At 43.4% G+C, this 24,242-nt stretch overlaps 1 protein-coding gene across 1 annotated transcript in view; it reads right to left on the bottom strand.

Moving 5' to 3' along the window:
* MAP6 (microtubule associated protein 6) overlaps positions 1 to 24,242 on the bottom strand; it is a 71,814-nt gene that overhangs the window by 21,650 nt on the left and 25,922 nt on the right. Inside the window, exon 2 of the mRNA XM_019726450.3 lies at positions 755 to 968. Coding sequence (XP_019582009.3) covers positions 755 to 968 — 214 coding nt within the window. The remainder of the gene's footprint in view (positions 1 to 754; positions 969 to 24,242) is intronic.

Below are 24,242 nucleotides of genomic sequence, written 5' to 3'. Positions count from 1 at the left end.
TAAGAATAGAACTATCTTCTGACCCAGCAATTCCATTACTGCGTATTTATCCACAGAATATGAAAACACCAATTCATAGAGATATATGCACTGCTATGTTCACTGCAACATTATTTATAACAGCCAAGATACAACATAAGTGTCCATCGACCGATGAATGGATAAAGAAAATGTGACACACACACACACACACACACACACACACACACAAAATGGAATACTACTCAACTATGTAAAGGATGAAATATTGCCATTTGTGACAGCGTGGATCTACCTTGAGGGTACATACTAAGTGAAATTAAGTCAAACAGAAAAGGACACAAACTGTATGATTTTACTCATATGTGGAATATAAAACAAAAAGTAACAGATGAATTAACAAAACAGCAAAAAACCCAGAATGGTGGTTACTAGAGGGGGAGGGTGGTGGTTGGAGGGTGAATTGGGTAAAGGTGGTCAAATAATCTGACGATGGAAGGAAACTAGACTTTGGGTGGTGAGCACACAATAGAGTATACACATATCGAATTATAAAGCTGTACAGCTGAAATTGATATAATGTTATTAATCAATGTTACCGCAATAAAAAAGAAAGAATAAATGTGTCTCAGTGTGCTACAAAGAAAAGGAGGGATTTTGAAGGAAACTGTGGGGGCTGGGCCAGAATTAGCAGTAGCCCCACCCCCACGTTCTGCTGCAGGGAATCCCTCCGTTCCAGGCTGTGCTGACAGCTTCCCCACAAGATCTGTCTCACCTTTGGGGGTTCCTTGAAAGGTTCGCTGTAGAGGCTGCGTATTCTTCTGCGATCGATGATCTTATTGTCAGCTAGGGCTGGCTTATTGGCCTCCCCTTTGAATTGGGCGCTGTAGCTGGTCTCATGAGCCATCTTATCATCTGGGGGCTTGTACTGAGGCTTTGCTTTTATTGCTTTCACGGGCTTGATGTCCGTCCACGCTCTGAATTCATTCCTGTGAATCAAAGAAAGCATAGTTGTATGAAACATCGTATGCCTGGAAGCAGCGCTCCTCACACAGGGCTGCAAACTGAGCCAGCTCACAATTAGTGCTTGTGGAGCTGACCGAAGTGTGGCCGAAGAGTGAACGTCACTCCATCCTCAGGGATAAATGCAGGTTTTCCTCCAGCGAAGTTAATACGGGTTGTGACTATGGCCGTAGCATCTTGGAGAAAAGCTCAGGCTCCTGTTTAGGCCTCATTGTCCCAATGTCTAAAATGAGGCTGAAAAACTCAATCCATTCAATCATTCATGGGTTCAACATATCTAATTGTGGGCCTGCTGTGTGTGAGGTTAGAGTTGTGTCAGTTAAATGAGACAATGCGTGAGGCATTGTGTCAGATAATGTGCCTGGGATATTGTGGTCAAGTGACAAATGCTGGTTCCCTTCCCTGCTTTGTCATGATGAAGACCCTGTGTGATCCAGAATCCTTGAAGATAATTCCTCCCTTTGGTAGCAGAGGGCTTGCTTCTTGTGGTGCCAGAACTTTGCAATCTTAATCACTTTAGATGAAAATCCTTAATAAATGTCTAGATACTTGCAGATCTTAAATAAGCAAAATGTACTGAACATGATGTGGGTATTACAACCAGACTTGTGTTGAGATGTATACCGTGTTTCCCCGAAAATAAGACCTAGCCAGACAAGCAGCTCTCATGCGTCTTTTGGAGCAAAAATTAATATAAGACCCCATCTTATTTTATTATAAGACCCAGTCTTATGTAATATAGCATAATATAATACCGGGTCTTATATTAATTTTTGCTCCAAAAGACCATTAGAGCTGATTGTCCGGCTAGGTCTTATTTTCAGGGAAATAGGGTATGTGTGGAGAGTCTTCATGGGCTTTGCTGTGAACGGCTATTGGTCCTTACCCTAAATGACCACAGCTGCTGCTTTTTCTGAGGCACTGTGTCAGTTTCCTTGCTCACAGCAATCTCTCTGATGGTTTCCAATCAGCTGATTCTGATCTGTTACAGGGCTGGACAGTAGATGGTCAACACTGTTCAAAACATGGTAAAAACAAATGTTGTTGTGGCTGAAGCCACAGGGTCCACCCTGTTTGTGGAGTTCATGACGTTCAATGCATAAGCTCTATGTTTCCCAAGATCTTTATTGGGTCTGTGCTCATTTGGGACCATGAGAAGCTGTGTTGTGGGAAAGGAAGAGTTAGTGTCTGAACATCTGTCATCTGTGGAGTTAGCTTCTTCCAGTGCCTTCTTTCACATTCACTGGTAAGGCCTTCTTTCAGGGCCCAGAGATGAGTGATGCAAACAGGAGGCCCGGGGGGAGGGGAGATAGAGCTTAGACTGTGATGGAGACACATGGGTTCCAGCCCCAGCACTGCCTCTAACTAGGCCTCTCCCCTCTCTGTGCCTTAGTTTCCTCCTTTGTCAAATAAAAGAATTACACTAGACAATGTTCTTATAATGTCCTTCTAGCTCTGAGGCTGTCTGCATCGATTGAGCAGGTTTGGTTACTCAGCCATTTGCTGGTCATTTGACCCCCTGCGGGGAATTGCTCATATCTGAGCAGAGATATCATAGTTTCTTAAGAGATGGTCCCCAAGCGTCAGACTGGCCTTCCCGGTGCAGCTTGGACCTCCACCTAGATACCCCACCAACAATTCACGCTCAACACCCCTGGAACCAAATTGGCTTGTATCCCCTGCCAAATCATCCTCTCTCTTGGATTCCTTCATTGCTCAATTTCACCCATTCATTAATATTTCCTGAGTGTTTCAGGTCTGCCTGTCAGATGCTGAGCTCTGTGGAGCCCAAACTGAGTAAGAACAGGCCCTGGGCTCAAGGTGTGGGAGGCAAAGGGATTTGAGGTTATTCCAGGACAGTATGATAAGAGCCATGAAGGAGGAAGAAGTAGGGAGCACAGAGGGGAAACACAGGAGCCCCTCGGCCAACTTGGGAGTCAAGAGGTAGGTGGGGTGAGTGGTTCTGCAGTGGAGTCAGAGAGGCTGACAGGGAGTTGGCCAGAATGGGGGAGAGTGGGTTTCAGGCAGAGTGAGGAGTACATGGAAAGCCTCACAAGACTCACGCTCCTTGAGAGCGCCTGCAGGCCGTTAGCGTGGCCGGGCTGAAGCTGGTGGGCAGGGGCCCAAGAGGCTGGGTAGGTCATGAAGGTCGTGCCAGCCAAGCTAAGGGGATGCTCTGGACTGTACCAAGGAGGTGCCAGGAATGAGTGCGGCCAGAGTAGTTTTGGGGAAGAGAACTTTGCAGCAGTGTGAATGGGGGACAGAACGGGAGGTGAGGCAGGAGGCCAGGCCAGAGATTATGTAGTGAGCCGGGAGGGAAGCAGAGAGACCTGAACAAGGAGAGTGGCAGTGGGGACAGAGAACAGGTCACTGTTTCAAGAGGGACATGGGCAGGGTGTGAAAACGGCTGCACTGTGGAAGGCCAAGGTGAGGGAGGAATTTGGGGACACCCCAGGATTTTAATCTGTGAGTGGGGGTGCTTCCTACTGAGATGAGGAAACTGGCAGGAGAAGGGTTTGGTTTGAGAGTTGAGACCCTCCTGATTCTGGTAATGGCACAACTCTGTCATCAAAGCTACTTTTTGATGCTCTCCTCTCCTCTCGTCCCCTCTCCTTTTCTCTCGTTCCTCTCCTCCCCTCCCTACCATTTTCTTCCCCTCTCCTCCCCTCCCCTCATCTCTCCTCTCCTCTCTTTCTTCACCTTCCATAGGTTCAACCAGTTATTAAGACCTGACTTCTAGACCATTCTTGGCTCTACACACAGGCCTAGGGCTGGTCCAGGTAACATCTGCGGCTCTGGTCACCATTACCTGCCTCCGTCCTTCCTCCCACTCCTCAGGACCGAAGCCCTGCCTGTTAGATGAGCTCCTAATCCTTGTCCTGGACTTCCAAGCAACCAAACCGATAACAACCTGGCTCCCGAGTATATGATGGCAGAAACCTGGATTCTCTGCTCCTCTCGCTGTCTGCTTCCAGAATTAGGACTGACACAGGCACACACTGAGATAGACCCTGAGCACTATTTCTGGGTCATCTCTCCCAGGCCAGCCTCTGCAGCTTTCTGGATCTTTGCAGCAGCTCCCGTGGCCTGGCAAGTGTCCTGGCAAGTGTCTCTCATTGTGAGCATTTTCCATGGGGTATGTCCTTGTGGGAAAAGCTTGATGACCCCTGATCCTGAATATCATCTTCATATGAGACCGTGTTAATGAGTCCCATAAGAAGTTCCCTTAATTATGATGGATTGGTAGGTTTAAACCCAAATTCTGTTACATAGAATTATCTTTGAACTCTCCACAAAACCTTCCCCAGCCATATGTAACAACTAATCCTATGTCATAAAAATAGAATTAACTACTATTCATTAGTCACCTTTTATAAGCTGGAGCATTAGTGTGTTTTTTTTTCTTCTATTTTTGTGTGTAGGGATTACATTCTCTATAATCGCTACAACAACTTTGAAAAGGGATCGTATTAGATCCCTTTTACAAAAGAGGGTAACCAAGGCTCAGAGAGATGACGTGGCTTGCATAAGGCCACAGCGCTGGCAAACAGCAGAGCTGAAATCTGAGCCCCGGTCAGTGAGGCTCCACATCCTACATCCTTCCCACTGCACTTGGGCAACGTGCTAGAGCTGCAAGGTGCTCTGTCTGCCCTCACTGCAGGCGCTTGTGCAGGGTCTGGCCTGCCGTCTGCAATGACGTGGAGGGGTCATATGACACGAACTGGACTAGATGCCATCTGAGCTCCTCCAGCTTTGAGGTGCTCCGCCCAGAGCTGCATGGGCCACGCTCTCAGGTCAGTCACGTCCATTGCCTCTTGCCACTAGTTCATGGTTCCTGTAGCCATGAACTTCACTTTCTGTAAAAACAGATTTCAACTTGATCATTCATTCATTCATTTGGCATTTGCCAAACACCAGCCATTGGTGCGGCCTGTGGCCCACAGGGAAGAGTAAGCCACCGTTGAGGTGCCTATAGTTTAGTGGGTCAGGATCTGTCCATGTGTGACCCTAAGCAAATGGGACAGAGTTCAAAGAGAAAGGGGAAAGGATGTGTAATTCTAAAGGGGGGGATATGGGGAAGGGGGAATTGAAAGATGTAGCTAGAGCAGTAGGTGAGGGGAATTCAGGGAGCAGTCTGTGTCTGTGTGGCAGGTTCAGAGAGCAGGCGGACTCCTCCGGGTGCAGGAGCATGAGGTTCTTGGAGGGATGTCAAGATGACTGAGCTGGGTAGGAGCTGGGCTAGGCTGACAGAGCCTGGAATGCCATGTGTGGTAGGGCCTGGGGAGCCCCTGAACATTTCTGAGCAAGGCAGCACTATTCCTCCATTATGGTATCCTTCTCCTCTTCAAGCCCAAATCAGGGCTCTCCTCTTCCAGGAAACCCTCCTGGATTTCTTAGCCCAAAGTTTCCCATCTCTTGGCTCCTGGATCTGTTACTGTACTATCTAACTTTGTGGTTCCCTATGCAGTTTCATGTTGTTCTTCAATGCTTTCCTGAGTTCATTTTGTCTCTCTTGAGAGATAAAATACTTAATAGAAAATTCATGACAGAACCCAACCTTTGAGTCCAATCTCATTTGCATGGCTGCAAAGGGATGTCCTTTTACTTATCCTGTGTCAGATTATCCTGTGTCAGGTTAGGGGCAAAGCTGAACTAGAACCTCATTTCCTGCCTGCCCTGCCAGGGCCCTTCCTCACCCAGGCCATGCTCCATATCTTTCCTACATTCTTCCCAGGATGTAAGGGCTTGGTATTGAGTGAGCATTTAACGGAAGTAGTTATTATTTGATTTCATTTCTGGTCAGCTGATGGCTCTCCTCCTGAGTCCTGCCCTGCCCCAGACGGGGCAGACACTTGCTCCTTGGAGGCATGAAAGCGTCCCACATGAGCTTCTATTCCAGTGCCAATCATGCTGAAATGATGATGTGCTCACAAGCTTGTCTCCTGCTCTGGCCAGAGTCCCTCCTCAAAAGGGACTGAGCTCTGTGTTTTCCTGGTGCCCTGCACAGCGCAGAGCAAAACATGTAAGGAGCACTTGGAGAATTAGAGAAAAATCAAGCATTCGGTCCTCCTTCAGATGCTTACACAGGCTGCCCACAATTGGGGCTTCTCTCCCTGCTCAAACTACCCCCTAACACCTCTGTGTCCTGTATCTGTGAGTCCTTGTGGGGAAGAGTTTCCCTTCCTGAAGCAGACGTTTGGCATCTCCGGAGCTTTTGTAAAATCCATTCTCCTTAGATTGACAGGAGGCAGCCCAGTGCTGCTGCTGAGTGAAGCTGCCCTCAGGGTAAAGGGAGAGGGGCCGGAAGGAGGACCTAGAAGCAGGGGGCCGGAAGGAGGACCTAGAATCAGGGGGCAGGAAGGAGGACCTTGAATGAGGGGGCAGGCAAGGAGAAGCAAACTTAACTAATACTTGCCCAGCACCTACTTCAAGCTCAAGGTAGCTCATGGCAACTTTGGCTCCTGGCAGCAATCACAAGAGAGTACTTCCGTTCAGCCTATCTGGGTGCACATGCTAGTGAGGCTCTGGGCACACTAGGAGCCCTCAGCGGCAGGCTGCTGCCCCTGGCAGAGCAGAGGTGCTCCACACGCCACAGCTTCTCCTGTATCATGATGAGGGGGAGCCATGGGGACAGGATGATCTTCAACTACCATGTTTCCCTGAAAATAAGACCTAGCCGGCTTATAGTAAAATAAGATGGGGTCTTATATTAATTTTTCCTCTAAAAGATGCATTAAAGCTGATTGTCCGGCTAGGTCTTATTCTGGGGGAAACATGGTACATTGCCAAGGGCACATTGCCCATCCCTTCCACAGTGGATCCATGGGTGGACCCCATCATTTGAGGCTTAGTGCATGATTTACCTCCTGCACATTCCTTGCAGGGGCGCAGAAGTGTTTCGGACTATGATGTCCCTCTGCGGGTGGGTAAACTGCTCACAGAAGTTGGCTCGATCAATATGTTCAGGTCTGGGGCACAGTGGCTCTTCTGATGGTTCACGTATGCTGGGGAAGTCGATGGGGAGAAGCCTGAGCCAGCCTCCAAGCCCGCCCCGCCAGTGGCAAAGCCAGGCCCAGTGTGAGCCATCTTATGGAGATTTGGTGGACAAGATGCTCCTGGGCTACTAACTCTCTTGGGACCTTTAGCGGATAGTCACGTTCAGAGCAGCTGCTAAAGCAGAACTGTGGGATCTTGCTGACCGCGAAAACTTTTTAAAGGAGTCAACAAATACCTTCCCTTCATTTCCTCCTGTCCAGTCCCTGTGCCCCCTCTCTCCTGAGCCCTCAGTCCCTCCTGCCTCTGCACCGTGGCCTTGGGATTACAGCCCATCAGGACCCTTGCCCCCCTCTCCTCTCTCTGATTCATCCAGCACATCCTATAGGAGAAATCGTCCTCCAGCTTGGCTGTGGGCACACTGTTCCCCTCCTAAAACACCTCAACAAATCCCAGTTTCCTATAGGATGAAGTCCAAACTAAAGGCCCTTTTAGTTCCCATATGTTATGGTTCCTCAGGATGACAGTCAGGGCCCTGTGCCTTGGCTCCAAAGCACCTTTCCAGCCTATGTCTTCGCCTTCATCCATCACGCATTCCCATTCTCACCATTGAGTGAGTGTTTTCTGTGTACCAGGCCCTGTGCAAAGCTCTTTAACTGCATTTTCTGATGTAATCCTCCAAACCACACTGTGCCATAGGGCCTATCACTGATTTTACTAATGAGAACACATGCTACCCTTCCCCGAACACAGACTGCACTTTCCTACCACTGAGTTTTTGCCCATGCTGTTCCTGTTCCTGACACACCCTTCCCACCACACCTCTAGCTACTGAAATACCGTATGACCTTCCATGCCAGGCTCAAGTACTCTACCCTCTAGAAAGCCTTCTCCAGTTCCACTGCTGAATCAAGCTTGTCCTTCTCTGTTTTCATCTCCGCAGCACACAACATGCACTATTTTAGAGTAGGCTACCTGTGTAGACATCATTCTCCCCCCTCCCTGACTGCAGTCCTGAAGGGTCAGGACTGACCTTTTGCATCTGTGTAATCCTCACCGTGCCTAGGACAGGGATTCAGAATGCAGCTGTCACCTCACCCATGGGAACAGCTAAGCAGGAAGTCCTGGGCTGCCCCAGTCAGGGAGGGGCATAAAGTTGCTGCACAAGCGTCTCACGGCATCTGGCATCTATGTCACTTCTCCCATTATGTCCACAAATTCTTTGACACTCCTGCCTTAGGTGGAGCTTAATTCCTCTTTCTTTAAATGTGATTGGACTAGTTTCCAACAAACAGAATATGGTGGAAGCGATGGTATGTAACGTCCGAGACTGGGTCCTCAGCCCCAGGCAAGCATTCAGATAACCTCATATGAGACCCTGAGCTAGAAGTACCCAGCTAAGTCAGACCTGGATTTCTGACCCTCAGAAACTGTATGAGGCAATAAATGTTTGTTGGCTTAAGCTGCTAAGTTTTGGAATAATTTGTTACACAGCAATAGATTCTAATAGACACCCCAATCAGAAATGATTCTTCCCATCAACATGGGGTTAAAACACCCAGGCTTCAGGTCAGCAAGGCAGAAAGCACTGGTGTGAGCAGAACATGTGAAGTTCAAGTTGTCAGCAGAGCTGTGGCATTAAGTTAACAGAGCGGGGCATGCTCTGGTCGTAGGACACCGAGGGTGAACATTTTGTAGCTTTCACTGGACGGTAGCAAAGCCTTCTACACACAAACAGTAAAGATGCACCTGCTGTGGGGCCAGGTCACAAGCAGAAATGAAGAAAGACAGGCCCTCGTAGGAGAAAAAAAGTCTCAGTGCACACAGCACATACAGGGCGAGAGAAGTGCAGGCAGAGGTTAACAGGGTGAGAGGAAGCACAGAGGCCGGATCAGAACAGAGATGGTGCTTCACTGGCAAGAGCACAACCCTTGGAATGAGCCAGACCTGGGCTTGGTCCTGGCTGTAACCCTCCAGCCAGTCCCTCGCTTGCTCTGAACTTCAATGAGCGCATTTCGAAAGGACTGACATGAAGCCTCTGAAGAGGACGGGACATTTGTATTAGAATTACAAGGTCCATGGTGGATAACCATATATCACTGTTTGGTTTTCATTACAGAGTTGTTTGTTCAACAAAAATTATTGAATAGCTCCTCCATTCCAGGCACAGAGCTAGAACTGCAGCAGGTACAGGCAGATGAAGCTCCTGCCTTCACTGACCTTGTAGTTGTGGGGTGATCTAAACAATTACACAGATAATCAAATATCTGTCCAGCTACTGTTATATTTATGGACACGGCCGTCAACAGTCTGGTCTCCAGAGTGGGCAAAATTTGGGCAGCAGCTTTCAATGCCAGGTTTATTTCTGAATGTAATTCGCATTAGACTTGAATAAAACAGCATTCAATGAATGCCTGATTAATTGAATCTCCAATACGCAGCATCCACTATAAACAGATGTTTGCTTCTTAAGGCATCATCCCACTTAAGCACATTTTCTTGCATTGATGGAAGGGGAGACGTTGAAAGAGCAATTATAAAGGGAGAGACCGAGACAGGCGAGAGCCGGGTGATTGATGAAGCCAGGTCTCAGAAGAGGGGGGAGGGGAGAAATCAGGAGAATGGTGAGGTTTGGCCTTGGAAAGAAAGTATGGTAAAAGAAGAGAATAGAGGCTGCCTTTCATTTCTAAGGTGAAAAGCCCAGCATTTATAAGACACAATGAAATAGAATTATACAAGGAACAATTTTACTGCTGTGAAGAATACATACATGTGTTAATTGGTATAAATCACTTCCTGACAAAAATGGAGACTTAGGATAATGGATTACCACCAACTACAATCATATAGAAATTCCATTTCTCTCCCCACAAGTCCCAGATTTATTTCTTATGTATCTAAGTCCTTGGGAAATAAAATTCTTTCCCCATCTTCTTGACGACAAAATTGTCAACATTCCTTAACTGCTTTATTAGGGAAGAAAACTGTGCAATAAGATTTTAATGGTCTAAAATCTTCCTACAGATTTTCATAGGTAATTTATGTTGTCATGGAAACATATTAAGTCTCTGTTCAAAAATCTTGTCTGCACTCGGTATATTAAGGTGTTCTCGCAGACGAGAAGCAGGCTCCTTCATGAGCTCTGAGGGAGGCAGTTAGCGAATGCTGTCGCTTGCCAGGCTATTGTGAGGAGTTGCTTAAAGGAAGTAAGATTTGTAGATTAAAAAGGAAAGAACATCCCTGAGACTAGAGGGTTGTAGGGGGGCTTAGAAAGGCTTCTGTCTCCTTTTAGAGAGGAGTGGAAGACGGCTTCTTCCTGGCCAAGAGAGGAGCTTTATGATCTATGTGTGTGTATATGCTCGAATGCGTCTTTCAGCTTCATTTGTGTGAAAGGGAGAAAAGGGAATCTTATAAAGAATGCTGCCATTATAACCATTTAGGATTGTTCTCCTTATCCATTAATATCCAACAGACACATGCACACCAAAAAAACCACGTATGATGGTTTTCCAAAATAAGAAAAACACATATTTGGGAAAAAAAAAAAAAAGTCTGTATATAAAGGAAAGTTTGAAGCTAATCTAATGTGAATAAAGAATGAGCAGAAAAAAATCCTCCCTCTCCCTTACATGGAAAGATCTGACATGGGTAACAGCTGGCAATGACAGCTGTCAGGACTCGGGTCCCCTCACTCTGGGTAAATAGCTCATTCTTCAGGTAATGTTGTCTAAGTACTGTCATAGGCTGCCTGTGGCTCACAGGCCCCTGTCCACCGGGAAACAGTGTCTCACACAAAGAAAGCTCATGGACACAATATGTACAGAATTATGAGGACAGACAGTTAAAAATAAAACTGTTCAAACTAGGAGTCCATTTGATTCCAAAGAAATTAATTTAGGTTGAAGAATTTATTAGGCACGATGCTAGGAACTGTAGGGAAGGAAAAGGGAGCAAAGTAAGAAACCATAAGAGTGAGGGAGCGTGGTGGTTAAAATAAGTACACATACAAATATTCCTGAAATAGAAAAAATAAGAGCTAGATAGGAAGTTTTAAGAAAACGACCATTACTCTCCTCACTCTGCCTCATCCCCCATTTCCCCATTATTATCGGGCATATTAGTCATAGGAATGTCTTTTCCTGTGCTGGGGAGGTTGTGTCACAAAACCATCGGGTTATTGAGGCTGAGGAAGGAAGGCTGCACTCTTCCGGTTGGGCCCCTAAGGACTTGTGTCCATGACTTGCAGAAAGATGATTCCTAAGATAGGAAATGGGAATACTGAGAGTGTGTCCTAGAATGTGGGAGGTGTGCTGTCTCCTTCTGGAGGTAAACCTAGAATTCTGGGAGTGCATTCCTATGAGACGATCTGTACAAAGTGCCAAGGTCATTGTATGATACATTTACTGAGGTGCTCAATACATCTAAGTTTCCTCACTCTTTGTTCTGTGCATAGGAAGTACTTACTAAACATCTTTCTAACAAACAAAAGCTGGTGCTGAAGAAAACATCATTTTATGATTTCTTGAGACCCATGCTAATTTACTCTTTAAAATATAGCTCAATTGTAAGGAAATACTAGGAACAACTTTCTATGTTTATAAATTTGACAATATAGATAAAATGGAAAAATTCTTAGAAAGATGCAAATTATAAAAAAATTGACTCAAAAAGAAATAGAAAAATCTGAATAAATGTACATCAAGTAAATAAATTGAATTAGTAATTTAAAATCTTTCCACAAAGAAAATCGAGCCCTAGATGGCATCACTGGTGAATTCCATCAAATACTAAGGAAAAGATAAATACCAATCCAAACAATCTTTTTAAAAATAGAGGAAGAGAGAATACTTCCCAACTTATTACCCGATACCAAGCCAGTCAAAGACATTATAAGAAAAACTACACACCAATATTTCTCATGAATATAGATATTAAAACTCTTAACAAAAGATCAGTAAATCAAATCCAGCCACATATAAAAAGATTTAAACACAATGAACAAGTGCGTTTTATCCCAAGAATGCAGTTTGTTTAACATTCAAAAGTCAATTAATGTATATGCCATTTTCATAGAATAAAGAACAGAAACTACACAATCACCTTAGTAGACATAGAAAAAAACATTTGACAAAATCAAACACCTTCTCATGATTAAAAAGCTCAGCAAACTAAAAATAGAACGGACCTTCTTCAACCTAATAAACAACATCTACGAAAACCCTACAACTGACCTCATACTCAATGGTGAAAGACTGAATACTTTCCCCTTAAAATCAGGAACAAGGCAATAATCTCTACTCTCATCACTTCTATTCAACATTGTATTGGATGTCATAGCTAGTATAATAAAGCAAGAAAAATAAATTAAAATTACGCAGCTTAGAAAAGAAGTAAAATTGTCATTATTTGCATATAACGTGACCTTGAATTTAGAAAATCCTCAGGAATCTACAAAATATACTAGAATAAATAAGTGAGTTTAGCAAAGTTCCTGGATACCCACTCAATATACAAAAATTAATTATATTTCTATAGACTAGTAACAGATGTTGGAGAAATAAAATTTTTTTAAATTCATTCATAATAGCATCAGAAATAATAAAATACTTAGGAATAAATTTAACAAAAGAAGTGCAATGTCTGTACACTGAAAACGACGTAACGTAACATTGCCAAGAGGAACTAAATATCTAAATAGATAAAGACATATACTATATTCATAAATTACGAAGTTCAATATTATTAAAATGGCAATTGAAATTTATCTATAAATTCAAAGCAATCCTTATCAAAATCCCAACAGGACTTTTTGTAGAAAATAACAAACTGATCTTTAAATGTATATGGAAATGTAAAAGATCTAGAATTCCCAAAACAATTTAGAGAAAGAAAATCAAAGCCTGAGGATTTGTACTACCTGATTTCAAAATTTATTATAAAGTTATAGTAATCAAATATGTTACTGGCATATAGACACACAGATATATGAACAAAATAGAGAGTTAAGAAACAGATCTTTGCATATAGTAGTGTGTTGGAACTGGCTTACATTCGTATAGAGAGCCGACTGTTAAATTTTTAGGAATTTGGTCAGCTGGTTGTTAAACTATTGGTAGCTTGAAATCAGCCATGTAAAGTATTCATATCAATAAATTGGTCAGGGGGCCAGCCCGATGGCTCAGGTCGTTGGAGCTCCGTGCTCCCAACGCCGAAGGCTGCAGGTTGGATTTCCACATGGACCAGTGGGTTCTCAACCACAAGGTTGCCGGTGCAATTCCTCCACACCTGCAAAGGATGGTGGGCTCTGCCCCCTGCAACTAAGATTGAACACGGCACCTTGAGCTGACCTGCCGCTGAGTTCCCGGATGGCTCAGCTGGTTGGAACGCATCCTCTCAATGACAAGGTTGCTGGTTCTATCCCCCAAGCGATGGTAGACTGCACTCCGTACAACTAACGACGGCAACTGGACCTGGAGCTGAGCTGTGCCCTCCACAACTAAGATTGAAAGGACAACTTGACTTGGAAAAAGTCCTGGAAGTACACACTGTTCCCCAATAAAGTCCTGTTCCCCTTCCCCAATAAAATCTTTAAAATAAATAAATAAATAGGTCAACACTACAAATCAGGCCCCTCCTTTTTTCCAGAGAGCCAGTTGTTAAACATTCACCATCACACTGCTCACATACATGGTTGACTTATTTTTGACAAAGGTGTTAAGGTAATTCAATGGGGGTAAATTATAGTCTTGTCAACAAATGGTGCTGGGAAAACTGGATATCCGTATGGGAAGAAAATGAATCTAAACCGTTATCTTACACCATACACAAAAATTACAGTCATGGGCTGCTTAACAACAGGGATATGTTCTGGGAATGTGTCTTTAAGTGATTTCATCATTGTCTGATCATCATAGAGTGTACTTACTCAAACCTAGATGGTATAGCTACCACTGTCATTATATGCGCTATACTTTTAGGACTGTCAGCATAGTAAGTTTGCATCACTACGAACACTTGAGTAATGCATTGTGCTATATAACATTACCGACAGCTACGATATTACTAACTGATAGGAATTTTTCAGCTCCGTTATAATCTTATGGGACCACTATCATATATGCAGTCTGTTGTTGAACTAAACATCATTACGCAGTGCATGACTGTAATTATAAATGGACTATAAACCTAAATGTAAACCCGAAAACCATACAACTTTAAAAGACAACATAGAAGAAAATCTTTGTGACCTTGGAGTAGGCAAAGATTTCTTAGATATGACACAAACCCCTAAATCAATAAAAGAAAAATAATGATAAATTCAAGTTCATGAAAATTAAACATTTTTTTCTTCAGAATATACCATTAGAACAAGGAAAAGAGACGCCATAATATGAAAGAAAATGTTTGCAAAGCATATATCTTACAAAGGATTTGTATCCAGAATATATAAAGATCTCATAAAACTCAATAATAAGAGGGCAAATGATCCAATTTAAAAATGGAAAGAATGTTAACAGACTCTACACTAAAGAAAATATACAAACAGCAAATAAGCACATAAAAGACGATCAACACCACTAGTCATTATGGAAATACAAGTTAAACCCACAGTAAGACATCATCACATACTTACTAAAATGGCTAAAATAAAGAACACTGACAACACTAAATGTTGACAAGAATATGGAGCAACTGCATCTCTCATCCATTGCTGATGGGAATGTAGAATGGTACAGCTACTTTGGGGAAAAAAGACTTTAAAGTTAACCATACATTTACAATACAATTCAGCAATTTTACTCCTAAGTCCCAAAGAGAAATGAAAACACATACCTACAAACAACTTGTACGTGGATGTTCTTAATAGAATTACTCATGGCAGCCAAAAAGCTGGAAATAACCCTAATCTTCATTAACTAATGAGTGAATAAACAAAATGGGTAAATCCATACAACGAATGAATACTCAGCAGTAAATAGGAACGAACCAAATATGGATGAATCTCAAAACTATTATGCTAAATGAGAAGCCAGACAGAAAATACCACATATGACATGATTCCATTTACCTGAAATTTCTAGAAAAGACAAACTAGAAACAGAAAGACCAGTGGTTGCGTAGGCCTGGGCTGGGAGGAAGGACTGATCGCAATTGTGCCTGAGGAATGGCAGCATCTAAAACCATCTTTCAGGGATGGTGGCGCCACTGTATAAATTTACTAAATCTCATCAAACTGTACACTTAAAAGAGGTGAATTTTATGTTATGTAAATTGTAACTCAAAAATCCAGCTGGAACATCCTCTTCCCTGACTTCCCTCCCCTTGCAGAGAGGTGACCCCTGCTTCCTTTGGTGCCCTGAGACTCCCCTGTAGCAGCTTCTTTGTTTGATTTCTCACACTGTGTTCTTCGTTCTTTGTTTCCAGGCCCATCTGTGAGGCTTGAGAGGGCAGAGGTGGCTTCCGAGCCATCTCTGTGTCCCTGGTGCCTGGTTTGGAGGATGAAACAGTTCATCATGCACTCAGTGTTGCTGAACAAAGAAACACCTTTTTTTAATTTCTTTACATTTGAATTGGTTTTACTTTCCTGCTATTATTAACAGCTCTGCAATTAACATTCTTACACATGTCCAGGGTATATAACTCGGAGTGGAATTACTGAGTCATGGGATATGAACATCTCTCCTTTACTGAATATTGCCAAACTGTTTCCCAGAGCAGTTATGCCAATTTATACTACCATCAGCATTATGTCCGGGTATAATTCGCTCCTCATTCTCACCAACAGTTAATGTTCTAAGAAGTTTAACGTTTGGAATGGTATCTCATGTTGGTTTTCACTTTCTTTGATCTATTTACTAGCGAGGGCAAGAATCTTCGTTGATTTGATTAAACGCTCTTGTCTTTACTTTTTTAATTGTATAAGTAACACATAGCAATTAGTCAGTTTTCCATGTTTCTTTTTCCTATTAATTTGTAAGAATTAGAGAGAAAGATAAAAGTTGATAATTCTTTGCAACTATGTTTTCCAGTTGTATTTTGCCTACTGTATGTGAATATAGTATTAATATATTAGAGAGTGATAGCTAAGATGTGGATATATGTAGATCCATATCTTTATCTGTATATATCCACATCTAAGCTTTAAAATTGCACATGGCCTAACCATATCAATCTTTCCCTTTATCCTGTTTGCTCTTGAGGTTATACTTTAAAAGTCTTTCCCTATGCCACGATCATATAAAATGTCTATCTGTAATTACTTCTTTGCACATTTAAGTATTTATTTATTACATTTAAATCTTTAAGCAATTGGGAATATATTACTATTTTTATGGAGACTGCCAAAGTGGGGAAAACATAACAGTCCACTGTTGGCAAGGATATGGGGAAAGTGTAGCCTGGGTCAACACAGCAGGACACCACTGTAATACTAGGGCCCAGCAGAGTGGCTGGTGCATTATAAGTGCTCAATGCTTATTTGTTGAATACAGAGGGTGCCCAAAAATGTATACACATTTTAAGAAAGAAAAAAACTGTATTAAAATTATGCTGATGGTAACCACTTTGCGCACCTCTTGTCATTGCAGAGTCAAACGTGACTTGTATTCATCTTTTGTTATTGGTATATATTGAGTATAACAATTTTAATACAGTTTTTTCCTTTCTTAAATTGTGTATATCCTTTTTTGGCGCCCTCTGTATGTGAATCAGTGGATGTAGGCTTTAAAATTGCCATCATTTGATTTAGTAATTCCATTGATAGGAACGTGTCATAAAGAAATAACTGGACAAGAAAGCATTTTTTTTAATGTATGATAAACTCTTGATTTTCATCACGTGTGAAGGCTGCAAATCCTTCCTTTGTTTGGAAATATGAATGCATTCTGAGTCTGGCAGCACTAGTGCATGACAAAAATCTCAGAAATCATTAAATAATAGCGAACATAAAAATGTTAAATAGGTGATCCCCATGATGCCATTTTGGGTGCATTTAATGTCACGTTTGTTTCTTGTTGCTAATGATTCATTGGAAGCGATACCCATTAAATTCTGCCTCAGGCTGTCCATGCTCTATCTCATCTGAGGTAATGGAGCTCTGGGGTGCAGCGGGGAGAGTCAGCCTGGTAGTAAAGGGGTGGGTAGTCTGGAAAGTGGAATTAAGGACTTCATTTACCCAGGCACAGCTAACCTCTTACGGCTTCAATCCCTTCCTTTCTTTTCACAATGTCATTGTACTTCCAGCAACTAGCAAGCCTCTCAGCAACCTGCCAGCTCTAAGGAAGTAAAAGACATGCTCAGAAGCATCCGAGTCTGAGAAAATGAGAGTCTGTTTTTCAGGCCACAAAATCTGAGGGGTTTCGTCAACATTGGGATCTCAAATTTCTTCATGAAGCTGCAGCGTAAAACTCAGTCTTGTTAGTCACTGGCCTGGACCAGCAACCAGGGGAGGGATGTGATGATGTGGCCTGGGAGGTACTTTGGTTGGGTGACTCAGACCACTTGGGGACAATGACAGGCTGGGGATAGGGAGAGATTAGATGCTGAAGAGGCACACGTTATGTTTAATGAGGACTTGAATGGAAACTTAGTGTCAACTCTGCTAACAAATCATTTCATTCATTTACTGAGTGAAGACAATTACCATTTACTGAGGGTCTACCGTGTACAAAGTGCTTTGCACTCATTATTTCATTTAATCCTCAGAGAGGCCATGAGCCGGGCACTAAGTTAGCACCGAGGATATAGGATAGGAGCTCACTGTCCAACGAGCTGCAGAGGAGAAGAGTAAACAGACGTGAGTCATGTGTTATGAGAGGTGCTATAACAGAAACACAAGGGGCTGAAAAGGCCAGGAGCAGGGCCTCTGCCCACTCTTAGGGGGTGATGGATGAAGTCTTATGCGGATAGGTACAGAAAAAAAGCATCACAAGTTGGAAACAGGCCTACCATCCTATTACTTATATCTTTTTGGAGCCAAACCAGACCATGCAAAAACTAAGAAGAAATGACTAAAAGTAGAAGGAAAAACAGGCAGAGCATCACTGCATGAGATTCAAAAATCATCTTCACGGTTATAATCATTTAACACGGAAGCTCTTGCATGTGATTTCCTAACAATGGGATTAGCCCCATTTTTCTGCCTCAGGAAATTCTAGGGCCATCAAGGGACCTCCAGGGATCCTGGAAGAGAGATGGCAGACGATCCAGCAGCAGATGGCCCCACACAGGCCAACCACTTAATTAGGTTGCTGTGAGGGACAGCACAAAGAGATAAACAAATTAGGTGGGGTGAATAGGGTATCTGGGGTGCTGGCTGTAGGTGAGCCAGCATCAGAGGGGGTCAGGGCCTGAGACACCCTCAGCTATTACTCTTCATATGTAGCTGTGCTTGTACATATGTCCCCCGTGTGCGTGTATGTGCTCTGGATAAGCAGTAAGAGGAGGGAGGCTGGTAATGTAAAGAAGGGGTTCTTCCCAGGTCGAAATTGATTTGCTTTGAAATTAATCATGATCGGTGATCATAGTGAAAGCAGCTTTCTTTACAGAGAACCTGCTCAGTGCCAGCAATTGTATGAAGTACATTTGGTGTATTATCTCATTTAATCCTCACAGAGACCTTTGAAGGCAGGCACTATTATTACCATTTTCATTTTTTATAGATGAAGAAACCAGAGCTGAGGGTGGTTAAGCGTTGTAACCTAGGACAGCAATAAGTGGAGATGCTGAGATTAAACAAGAATAATACAATAATAGCCGTGTCCCAGGACTGAATGGAAAATTCAACTGAGGCACTGAGACAATACCATATTTCTAAGTAAGGCACAAGATGCCAATGCAGGATTTTCAAAGGAAAGGCTAGGAATAGCGGAGGGAGAGGACATTGGTGAGAACTCTGTGGGTCTTTAAAGGGCGGGCCAATTTCCCTTCAATTAAAATCAAGAGAGAAACTCAAGGACACCTGGGTCTTGTGGGTGATGAATCTTGGGGAATGTGGTGGACCACCAGTGACTCCCCTGGAAATCTAAAGGGTCAGTGATAGCTGGCTAGTCTGTCTAGAAGCAGAGAGGAGAAATGGCTGTGTTGGGGTGACTTGTACCGTCTGTTGGTTAAGGTAAAGAAGACACGGTGCAGTTTACATGGCCAGATGGGGTCAAGAGGGCCACCTGAAGGGGCAAAGAGAAAGAAGCAGAAAGAGGCTCGTGGTCCTATAGGATGCCCAGGGTGGCGGAAGGAGTATGGCATCAGCCAGAGGGATTCACCTTTACCAGGGTACCTGCAGGGAGAGGTCGCAGGGATGAGAGGGGGCCTCCATGTTCTAATCTGTAAAATAGGAATAATAACTTCTATCTTGAAGGGCTGGTTTGAGATTAAATTAGATGAAGTATGTAAGTCAATGATTTACACACTTTATCAGCAGCAGAATGCCCACAAGACAGAGTCTATCTTAAACATCTGCCGGTCTAGAGAACACGGGTCACGGTCCAAGCAATAACCTTCCTGCTCCCCTCGCCTCCCGCTCTTGCTCCCTGAACCCCAACCTTGGGCAGGTTAGATGCAGGGGGAAGGGAGTAGGACAGATGGGGTAGAAGGCCCACTGTAGCCTTCTGCTCTGGTCTAGACCAGAGCTAAAGGAGGGAGAAAGTATGGACTTTAAACTGACATCTTCACTATAATACGGGACTGGGCATTTTAATGACTTGAAGACTTTTATTCACTGAAATTTGCTGTACAAGTTATAGAGCTTGCCCCAAATTTCATGCACGGGTAAGGGAGGAACTTGCTCCACAGGGATATTGGGAAGCAAAAATAAAACCATCTTACAATTATGTCCTATAAATTGCATTTGTTCAATGTAAAAGTTACATTTATAATTAGTGAAAACTTACTGTGTGCTAGAAGCTTTAATGATCGATTCACATATTTTATCTAATTTAATCTCAAACCAACCTTCAAGATAGAAGTTATTATTCCTATGTTACAGATCAGAACATGGAAGCTCAGAGAGGTAAAGTGACCTACCTAACGTCACACAGCTGGCAAGTGGCAGTGCCAGGACTCAAACTAACAAAGACTCCAAGCCCAGATCTTTCCATTATGTCTTTGCTTGGGACACCAGCAGGTCAACTGTGCCATAAAAAGCGGTTCCCAGGATGGGAGCTTTTTTTGGCATCCTGAAATCACAAGGATATTTATTCTGAGTTAATTCTGTTCTCATGCATTCAATAAAGATTTCACCACAAAGGATAAAAGGCTTTGCTCTAAATACTAAGTGACACAAAACGTATTTTTTTATTCTGAGACCAAAGGAATTGGAAAAGAAAAACAAAACAGAAACAGTTTCTTCTGTAGCTGCCATCACTTGACTATTTGTCAAAGGATTAACATAACCAAATAAAATGATCAAAGAGGCCAGATCAGATCTGAATTCAAGTTTGTAAAACAAGCCTGGAGATACACAGCGTGTGTGGGGTGGTGATGGTATTATACAGAGGGAGTTCTTATAATAGGACCGTGAGAGAATAATGGGAAGGGAGTGTCAGCTGAGTGGGGACGATGGGAGAACAGAAAATAAGTCAGTGGGAGTAACTCTTGTTGACACAGGAGCAGAAGTCCCAATTCTTGTTCATAAGATATATGTTGATTTTAATATCTTCTGCTAATACATTTTAAATAGCCACAGCAATGAGCTATCGAGAGCAAGGAAAAGACCAAGATCTACCTTAGAGAAGAATGTTTGACAAAAACCCACCATTAGATTTCAAATCTGTGTGTCTGTGGGTGTGTGCGTGTGCTGTAATTATAACCGCGACCACTGCCATCACCACCACTGGCATTATCACTCTCCTCTTCGTGATCTCATAACTGATCTTTCTGTCTCAACCTCTCTCTGAAATTTGCCTGCCACAGTCAGAGAATCTGCAGGTCATTTTGGGCTTAAACATCTGCCACTTTTACCAGTGTCTTTGTCTGGTTTTGGTATCAGTGATACTGTCTTTACAGAACGAGCTGTGAAGTGTTCTCTTCTCTTCTATTTTTTGGAAGAGTTTGAGAAGAATTGGTATTAATTCTCCTTTGAATGTTTGGTAGAATTTACCAGCTTATTTATATTTGTAACCCGTTGTACCTCGTGCATGGTTGATGTTTATTAGAGGATATTGAGTTGAAATGAATCTTTTTCTATAATGTTATATCTTATCTGATATAATTTATTAAAAATATTTTACTTAGCTGTTTAAAAGTCTCTACTTGATGTGTTACAGAATATGACAAAAATCCAGACTGGAGGCCAAATTTCAGACAATTTATACCAGGTCTTGAATTTTATAGTTGTGACCTACTAATCAATCCTAAAAATAAATTCCCTCAAATTCCTCTGGGTGCCCAGTAAAATTCACTCAGCTAATCCCTACACTGAGTTCCAGCTTCCTACTTGTGTCCTTCCTAAACTCATTATTCATTAAAAGAATCCATAACCACATTTTAAATACAAAATGCTTAACTTAGAAAAGCTTCAAAAAAGGTAGCGAATGATTTTAAGTGTTTCATTAGTAACAAGGATCAATTACCTTTTAAGAGCAATTGTTGTCAACATTTTAGTGTCAAACATTACCAGATAATTTTTGTTGTTGTTGTTTCTGTTTTGTTTGCTTATTTTGTTCTTTAGATTCCACATATAAGCAAAATCTCACTGCATCTGTCTTTCACTGTCTGACATACTCCAGTTAGCACAATACCCTCCAGGTCCATCCATGCTGCCGCAGATGGCAAGAACCCATTCCCGTCCCTGGCTGAGCAATATTCCATTGTATATATGTACCACCTCCTCTTTATCCATTCTACCATCCACAGACACCCTGGCTGCCTCACATCTTGGCCATCGTAAATAATGTTGCAATGAACACATGGATGCACACATCCCCTCGAAGTAGCGTTTGGGTTTCTTCAGATAAATACCCTGACGTGGGATTCCTTCTTTGTCTCTTGTTATAGCTTTTGTTTTAAAGTCTATTTTGTCTAGTATAAGTATTGCTACCCCAGCCTTTTCTGTTTGTTTGTGTTTTTCATTTCCATTTTCATGAAATATATTTTCCCATCCTTTTATTTTCAGTCTGTGCGTGTCTTTCAATCTGAAGTCAGTCTCTTATAGGCGGCATATGTAAGGGTCTTGTTTTCTTATCCATTCAGCCTTCCTATGTCTTTTATGTGGAGCATTTAATCCATTTACACCGAAAGTGATTGTTGATATATATGTAGCTATTGCCATTTTATTATTTATAATTCTTTTTGCCATCTTAAAGAAAGAAGTCCCTCTAACATTCCATGTAATACTGGTTTGGTGGTGATGAACTCCTTTAGCTTTTTCTTGTCTGGGAAGCTCTTTATTTGTCCTTCGATTCTAAATGATAGCTTTGTGGCCTTATGTAGCAGGTAACCTACGGAGCCCAGTGGCACAGGCTCCCTGGCCACCTACACCAGGTGCTCCAGGAGTGTCCCCTGTGGGTTGTATGTGCACTTCTGTTATAGTTGAGCATTGGTTACTATTGGCACATTAGTGGGTGGGAGTGACCCTCTGGCTGATTGGCTGCAGGGTTTGGCCATGTCCACAGCCTGTAGGCTGCTGAGCGAGGGGCTTACCCCACTGAGAGGGATTTGCTCCAGTGGGCTCTGGTGCCTGTTGAGGCCACTCTTTGTGTGTGCTGCTTGTGGGACGAATTGGGTGGTGCTCTGTTGTGGTCTAAAGCCAACCCCAAGTATGTCCATTCTGGAATCTCTTGGGAGGGACTCCAATGCAGGCCCAGGTCACCCACTGCCTGTGACCAGTGGAGGAACACCTGGTAAGAGCTACAAAGTGATCTGTGGTTGTTCGCTGCCTGTGCTAACCCTGGAGGCATGTGGGAGAGGCCACACTGCAAACCTAGGATGTCTGTCACCAGTACGGGGCCTGAGATAGCTCTGCAAAATGCCAGGACACCCCAAGGCCTGCTGCCACCTGCCAGCTCCCTTGAGTTTCAGCCACTGATAAAGCCTGGTGTGGTGTGCAAGTTGGGTGAAGCAAGGTCTCCAGGAGTCACTAGACTGGGAAGAGTTGTTGTCACCAGGTTAATGTAAATTCTGATTTGGTGCCAGTGCTGAGCCTGAAGCTACTCAGCAAAAGTTTCAGAGCACACCAAGGTCAGTCGCTACCTGCCTGGGGTCTGTCAGACTCTGATAGTTTTCCAAGAAAGAGTGCAATGCAGGCGGAGCTGGCTGCTCTTAGAGAAAGCGCCCCCAGTGCTGAGGGTGTTAGGTGGGGCAGGGTCCTAGTGAGTCAGCAGGGTGGAGCTTCGGGGCTCACCAGGCCAATCAGATTCAGATTTGGACGTAAGCGTAGGGGGAGGGCTCAACACAGGAAAGATGGTCCCCACCTGCTCCCTGGGCTGCACAGGAGGAGGCTCTCACAGGGGAAATGCCGACTGTCCTCCAGCCCTCGTCCAAAAGCTACACAACTCAGTCTGACCCCCATATGTCTCTGACACCCCCCAAGTTACTGTCCCTCCGCTGGAGCCCAAGGTGAGTGCCTGGGAGTGAGAGAGTCTGTGCGTGGGCCCTTTAAGAGGATGTCTGTGTTTCTTGCTGCCTTCTGTCCCACCCGGATAGTTGGAATCCCCACTGTTTGTCATAGCCAGATGTTGTAGGGGCTCCTCTTCCCAGCACCAGTGCTCTGTGCTGGGGAGGCTGGTGTGAGGCTGGGGTTCCTTGCTCCTCTGGGGGTAAGCTCCGCAGCTGAGATATCCCTCCCAGTTCTCAACTGCCACACACAGGTTTGGAGTTAGCCTGTTCCGCGTCTCCGCCCCTCCTACCAGTCTCAATGTGGCTTCTTTTTTATATCCTTAATTATAAAACTTCTGTTCAGCCAGACTTCAGATGATTCTCTAGGTTGATTGTTCTATACCTTAGCTGTAATTTTAATTTGTTCATAGAAGGAAGCAGGCACAGTGTTTATCTACTCCACCATCTTGGATCTCACCAGATAATTCGTTAATAATGAAAATTCCACTGTTACCACCCCTGGGACAAAGCCCTGGAATCTGTATTTTAACAGGTTCCTTGGGTGATTCTGATACAATTGATCAGAGGAACACACTTTGAGAAAGACCACTTTAAAGTTCTCGTGACCACGTGGGTGAAAGGTGATAAACAAAAGGAATAGTGTCTGTAAAGGGCCTGGCACAGTACCTGGCTCTAGGCCGCGCTGTTGTTATCAG

The sequence above is a fragment of the Rhinolophus sinicus genome, chromosome 14, assembly GCF_057876585.1.
Source record: "Rhinolophus sinicus isolate RSI-liver-muscle chromosome 14, RSI-T2T, whole genome shotgun sequence".
Taxonomy (NCBI): domain Eukaryota; kingdom Metazoa; phylum Chordata; class Mammalia; order Chiroptera; family Rhinolophidae; genus Rhinolophus; species Rhinolophus sinicus.
This window is presented reverse-complemented; position numbering and strand designations above follow the sequence as displayed.